Source organism: Eptatretus burgeri, chromosome 7 (assembly GCF_056783735.1).
Source record: "Eptatretus burgeri isolate ZD-2024b chromosome 7, Ebu_testis_v1, whole genome shotgun sequence".
Lineage (NCBI taxonomy): Eukaryota > Metazoa > Chordata > Myxini > Myxiniformes > Myxinidae > Eptatretus > Eptatretus burgeri.
The window spans coordinates 67,100,415-67,107,274 of NC_140967.1; the positions used below are offsets into that span (position 1 = coordinate 67,100,415).

General features: G+C 47.3%; 1 protein-coding gene across 1 annotated transcript in view; it reads left to right on the forward strand.

The window, feature by feature from the left end:
• Positions 1–6,860, forward strand: part of LOC147023454 (sodium/hydrogen exchanger 8-like) — a 43,839-nt gene that overhangs the window by 16,970 nt on the left and 20,009 nt on the right. The window contains exons 5-6 of the mRNA XM_085890341.1: positions 5,738–5,796; positions 6,626–6,791. Of these exons, the coding sequence (XP_085746467.1) occupies positions 5,738–5,796; positions 6,626–6,791 (225 nt within the window). The remainder of the gene's footprint in view (positions 1–5,737; positions 5,797–6,625; positions 6,792–6,860) is intronic.

Below are 6,860 nucleotides of genomic sequence, written 5' to 3' on the forward strand. Positions count from 1 at the left end.
CTCCCCTCTCTCCCCCCTCTCTCCCTCTCTCCCCCCTCTCTCTCTCTCTCTCTCTCTCTCTCTCTCTCTCTCTCTCTCTCTCCCTCCTCTCTCCCCTCTCTCTCTCTCTCTCTCCCTCTCCCCCCCCCCCTCTCTCCCCCTCTCTCTCCCCTCTCCCCCCCCTCTCTCTCCCCCTCTCTCCCCCTCTCCCCCCTCTCTCCCCCTCTCTCTCCCCTCTCTCCCCCCCCTCTCTCTCCCCTCTCTCTCCCCTCTCTCCCCCTCTCCCTCTCCCCTCTTCCCCCTCTTTCCCCTTTTCCCTCTTTCCCCTCTTTCCCTCTCTCCCCTCTCTCCCCTCTCCCCTCTCTCCCCCTCTCTCCCCTCTCTCCCCTCTCTCCCCCTCTCTCCCCTTCCTCTCTCCCCTCTCCCCACTCTCTCCCCTCTCCCTCTCTCCCCTCTCTCCCCCCCTCTCCCCCTCTCTCCCCCTCTCCCCCTCTCTCTCCCCTCTCTCCCCCCTCTCTCCCCTCTCTCTCCCCTCTCCCCTCTCTCCCCTCTCTCTCTCTCTCTCTCCCCCCCCCCCCCCCCCCCCCCCCCCCCTCTCTCTTCCCCCCTCTCTCTCTCTCTCCCCCTCCTCTCCCCTCCCTCTCCCCTCCCCTCCCTCTCCTCTCTCTCCCCTCTCTCCCCTCTCTCTCCCCTCTCTCTCCCCCTCTCTCTCCCTCTCTCTCTCCCCCTCTCTCTCCCCCTCTCTCTCCCTCTCTCCCCCCTCTCTCCCCCTCTCTCTCCCCTCTCTCTCCCCCTCTCCCCCCCTCTCTCTCTCCCCCTCTCTCTCCCCCCCTCTCTCTCCCCCCCCCCCTCTCTCCCCCCTCTCTCTCTCTCTCCCCTCTCTCTCCCCTCTCTCTCCCCCCCTCTCTCTCCCCCCTCTCTCTCCCTCTCTCTCTCTCTCTCTCTCCCCCTCTCTCTCTCTCACTCCCTCTCTCCCCCTCCCTCTCCCCGCCCTCCCTCTCCCTCTCTCTCTCTCTCTCGCCTCTCCCTTCTCTCTCACCCCCACCCCACCCCCCCACACCCCTCTCTCCCCGTCTCTCTCTCCCCGTCCCCCACTCTCTCTCTCTCTCTCCCGCCTCTCTTTCCCCCTCTCTCCCCTAGTCTCGCCCTTTTCCTCCCCGTCTCTCTCTCTCTCTCTCGCCCTCTCTCTCGCCCTCCTCTCTCGCCCCCACTCTCTCGCCCCCACTCTCTCGCCCCCACTCTCTCGTCCCACTCTCTCGTCCCACTCTCTCGTCCCCACTCTCTCGTCCCCACTCTCTCGCCCCCACTCTCTCGCCCCCACCCTCTCGCCCCACTCTCTCGCCCCCACTCTCTCGCCCCCACTCTCTCGCCCCCCACTCTCTCGCCCCCACTCTCTCGCCCCCACTCTCTCGCCCCCACCCCCCGCCCCCACTCTCTCGCCCCCACTCTCTCGCCCCCACTCTCTCGCCCCCCACCCCCGCCCCCCACTCTCTCGCCCCCACTCTCTCGCTCCCACTCTCATCCTCCCCTCTCCCGTCCCCCTCTCTCGCAGATATTGGTCGACAGATAAATGGCCGTAACTGGGGAACCGCTCGTCCGATTAATATCAAACCTCGAAAAGGCACATCCGCGGGGCCCCGGCAATATTCCTGGCAAGTTTCAATCCGAAGAGGAAGCATTGTGATGTCATTCGTGATGTCATAGCACCGTGTCCTGTCTGATTGACAGACAATATATGGGTCGTTATTGGTTGACAGACATTGGTCATTGTATCACATTATTCTTTTTATTCAATTATTGTGCTATTATTGTGTACTGCCAATTATTGTGCTATTATTATTATTATTATTAAGATGCTGTTATCATTATTCTGAGAAAAAAATGGCGTGATAAGGTGGAACGACACTTCAGCTGCCATATATACACCTTTTCAACACTGAAAAAAGCAATTAAATGGCCGTAACTTGGGAACCGCTCGTCCGATTGACATCAAACCTCGAAAAGGCACATCTGCGGGGCCCCGGCAATATTCCTGGCAAGTTTCAATCAGATCGGACTGGCGGTTGTCGAGAAACGGCGGTCGCAGACAAACAAACAGACAGACAGACACACAGAGATTGCTGGAATTATAGATAGATGTGGACCCCGAACAATAAAACCATCATCACACTTGAACCCATTGAGATCCCATTTTAATTTATGCTGAGGTGTTGGAGTATATGAAGGGGTATTCTCACACGAAAAAATCGGGATCATCGGTTTGGCTGGGGGGCGGGGGCCCAAGGTCAAAGGGCGCCCCAAGCTATAACTTTTTTAACCTCCGCCATCGAAGATGGACGGAGGTTACTGTTTTCACCCCTGTCTCTTTGTTTGTTTAAGCCTGGTGTTGGCTTAGTGGTTAGGGTGGCGGCTTGGGATCCCAGGGTCCTGAGTTCAAGCCCCGTTGGCTGCTGAATTAACACCAGGGGGTTGACTCAGCCTGTCATCCTTCCGAGGTCGGCGAAATGAGTACCAGTGTACTGGTCCCGGTGTATGCCCCGGTTAGAATAGGTGTACCATATCCCTGTGTGTCGTAAGAGGCGACCAGGGTTGGTGTCAGGAAGGGCATCCGGCCATAAAACATTGCCTCAAGAAAAAGCCAACCCCTGCACAGCAGGGAAAAATGGCTGTAAAAACGGTCATTTTTTTTTCTCTCTGTTTGTTTGCTTGTGAACAGTATTACAGAAAAGCTCCTGGATGGATTTCGACGAAACTTGGTGGAGGGATTAGGTATGGTCCAAGGATCATGCCATTATATTTTGGACCTGTTCCAAAGTCCAATATGGCCGCAATGGCGGCCATTTTGAAAAAATATTTGAATTTTTGTTTTTGCATTTCTACATGTTTTAAGTGATTTCCAACCCCCCCCCCCCCTCAAAAAAAATTTGTTGGAGAAAAAAACAAATTTTGCATCTTTTTTTTTTCAAAAAAATTTCGATTTTCTTTTTTTTTGCATTTCTACATGCGCGTCGATCTAGTTTAGTTTATTCAATCATGGTTCAGTAGAGTCTGATCCGTTTTGACCTACAATGAATAGGATATCAGATTCACTTAAGTGACCCAGCAGTAGTGATGGCGGAGGTTTTGCACTCTACCGAGTGCTCCCCCTCTAGTTGAATTACTGTTTCGGAGTGATTTTACTTTACGCGATTCGAAAGATCTCGCTTTTACGAGCATTTTGATACCAAGATCATCCAAATCGGACCACTACAACCTGTGATATGGCCACTGGAAGATTGTGGGTCAACCGGGGGCACCCAAATTTGGGGGGGCCCTAAAATGGGCCCCGATGGGCCCCCAGGTCTGAAAATTGACACATAATGTTTTACCGTGGATACAAACACTTGCACAAAAAAGAGTGAAATCTGAGACGATGTGACAAAATTTCGCTGAAAAATGTGTACACTTGACATGGAACGCTCCAGCATTCCTTGTGTTTCAGGCTCATCACAGGAGATTCCAATAATTTTGAGAGCTTGAGATTCTTCAGAAAACAGGAGACAAATGCAATCAGCATAGAAATACAGTATCTGAAAGTACAGTGTTTGCACCCCTTGACTTTTCTCTCATTTTTTGTGTTACAGCCTGAATTTAAAATGAATTAAATTTAATTATTCTTTTGTTACAGATCTATACAAAATACCACAAAATGACAGTGAACACATGTTTTTAGAAATTTTTACACATTAATTAAAAATGAAAAGCTGAAGTGCCTTGTATCGATAAGTATTCAACCCCTTTGCTCCAAATGACACTCCAAATTGAGCTGAGGTGAATTCAATTTCCTTTGATAATCCTTGAGATATCTCCACAACTTAATTGGAGTCCACCTGTGGCAAATTCCATTGATTGGACATAATTTAGAAAGAAACACACCTTTTCTATTAGAGGTCCCACAGTTGATAGTTCCTGTCAGAGCAGAAACTCCACTATGAAGTTGAAGGAACTGTCCGTATAATTCTGAGATAGAATTTTGAGGAGGCATAGATCTGGGGAAGGGTAGAAAATAATTTCTAGTGTTGAAAGTTCCCAAGAACAAAGTGAGCTCCATCATTAGGAAATTGAAAGAATATGGAATTACCCCTACTTTTCCTAGAGCTGGCTGTCCAACCAAACTGAGCAACTGTGCAAGAAGGACCTTGATCAGGGAGGTGACCAAGAACCCACTGACCACTCTGACTACAGAGTTTCTTGGCTGAAATTGGAGAACCTGCAGGAAGGACAACAATCTCTGCAGCACTTCACAGATTTAGGCTTTTGGGGAGTGGCCAGACGGAAGCCACGCCTGAGAGAAAAAAAGCACTTGACAGCACACCTGGATTTTTCAAAAAGGCACGTGAAAGACTGGGAGCACGAGATAAAATATTATATGGTGTGATGACATGAAAAATTGAACTTTTTTGCCTGAATGCAACGCGCTACGTCTGGCGGAAACTGAGCACAGCTCATCACCCATCTAACATCATCCCTACATGTGTGAAGCAGCATCATGGTGGTGGCAGCATCATGCTATGAGGATGCTTTTCAGTGACAGGGACTGGGAGACTTGTAAGGATAGAGGGAACATTGAATGGAGCCAAATACAGGCAAATCCTTGAGGAGAACCTGCTTTAGACTGCAAATGACCTGAGACTGCGGCAAAGATTTACGTTCCAACAGGACAATGACCACAAGCATACAGCCAAAGCAACACTGGAATGACTTCAGTACAAGAACGTGAAAGTGCTTGAGTGGCCTTGCCAAAGCCCATACTTTAATCCCATTGAGAATTTGTGGAAAGACCAAGATTGCTGTTCATCGATGCTCCCCATCCAATGTGACAGAACTTGAGCAAATTTGCAAGGAAGAATGGGAGAAAATCCTCAAATCCAGATGTGCAAAGCTGATAGACCTCCCCAAGAAGACTCAAAACTGTAATCGCCGCCAAAGGTGCTTCTACAAAGTATTGACTCAGGGTTGAATACAAGAGATTTCAGCTTTTCATATTCAATTAATTTGTAGGGATTTCTAAAAACATGTTTTCACTTTGTCATTATCGGGTATTTTCTGTAGATCGGTGACAAAAAATTTAAATTTAATCCATTGTATATTCAGGCTGAACAACAAAATGTGATAAAAGTAGAGGGGTGTGAATACTTTCTGAAGGCACTGTATGTGTTTGACTGACAACAAAACCCACCAAACCCCACACCAACACATGCATTGAGGGCACATGCTGAAATGACCTGACTTCAATACCAGCCCAATTCACAAGAGTTTGGCTGTTGTTAAAGTAACACCGATATTCGCCAATTGATATCATGTCCACTCATCTCGACTTGCAACATGGCGATAAATCTGAACTTGTCTGTTGGGGATGATGGCAAAATATCAGTGAAACTGCATTGAAATGAAGCAGATTGGGGGTGAAATAAACGAACATTGAGAGCAGAACATAAGGAGTAAGAAAGTGTGACCAATAAAAGTAACACCTGCAAGGAAAATGAGGTCTGTCTGCAGTTAAGTGTCAAGGTTATTCCTGCCCTTTGTTGTTGTGTTGATCCCATCATGGCTGCACCTGCTCAGCAGGGATGAGTATAAAGGTAAAATTGAAAGCACGGATGATTGTGAAATTATTTTTTGCAGCCTGTTTGCATGAATATGGGAACCATTTGATTGTTATTCAACACCACCGCAAACAAACTCTAGATATTTCTGTCTCATGTTTGTGGCCTTGCAGGAATCTTGGTTGGTGGGTTCATTCGGCTGGCCGAGAAATACAAAATGGCAAGCTGGAAGGTATGAGAATTTTTTAATCTAGTAATTAATCCATGTTTTTATCTTGCCAAAACGAAGTTTTTGCAAGATTTGTTAGTCAGCTTGTATGTTTTTTTATTTTTTGTTTGTTTTTTTTTTGTCTGTAATCACATATAAAAAAAAATTCTGCAGAGCACAGTTATCATTGGAAATTTTTGTAACTTCGCATATCAGAGGCCTATAGAGGTCCCTTTCAGCGCATAAAATTTTGAAGGTCAAGGTCAAAGGTCAAGGTCACTTTGTCGCAAATCAGGGGGGGGGTCGACAAAACCCTTATTTTTTGAGTAATTTTGATCGGATCATCTTCAGACTTCATGGGAATGTAGTTCATGGTCTGTCGCTCAGCTGATTAATTTTTGGTGGCGATTGGCCTTGACCTTCATGATTAGCGCCTAAGGTCAAACATATTTGACCCCAAGGTCAAATTTTCAAGTTTTAGGTACTATATCGTGTAGTACCTCAAATTGAACACCTCGATGAGTGATTTCTAGATATGTCAAGCTTGAGACATTATGACGTCATTTGGTGACGTTATAAGGCAAACGCATATTTTTCATGGTTACTCGAGAACGATTCTCATCGGAATCTCTCGTAGGCAGATATTCCTCAAGGAGTCGCTCCTGGTGGATAGCAGCTCTGTTCACCTCAGTGTGACCTTAAAGAAGTCACACGTGGTCACCTTTTGGCAAGATACGGGTTTATTTTTTTGGTTGCAAAGATGCTCTGTGGTCTTATTTTCATGTTCTGTGGTCTTATTTTCATGTTGTACTGAAACGATTGGCCTAAACACTTTGTTGTTGTTTTTATACAGGAGGAAGAGATGTTCAGACCAAATATGTTCTTCCTTGTCCTCCTTCCTCCCATCATCTTTGAATCTGGCTATTCGCTACACAAGGCAAGAACAATGCAAGCAACGTGTGCATGCACGTCTCCTTTTCCGCTATTTGTGGACCCCTTGTATTTGTGGGTCATAAAGTGTGACCTGCTTTAACATTTGCATTTCATGTACTTGCATTATTTATTTATTTGTTTGTTTGTTTATTTAT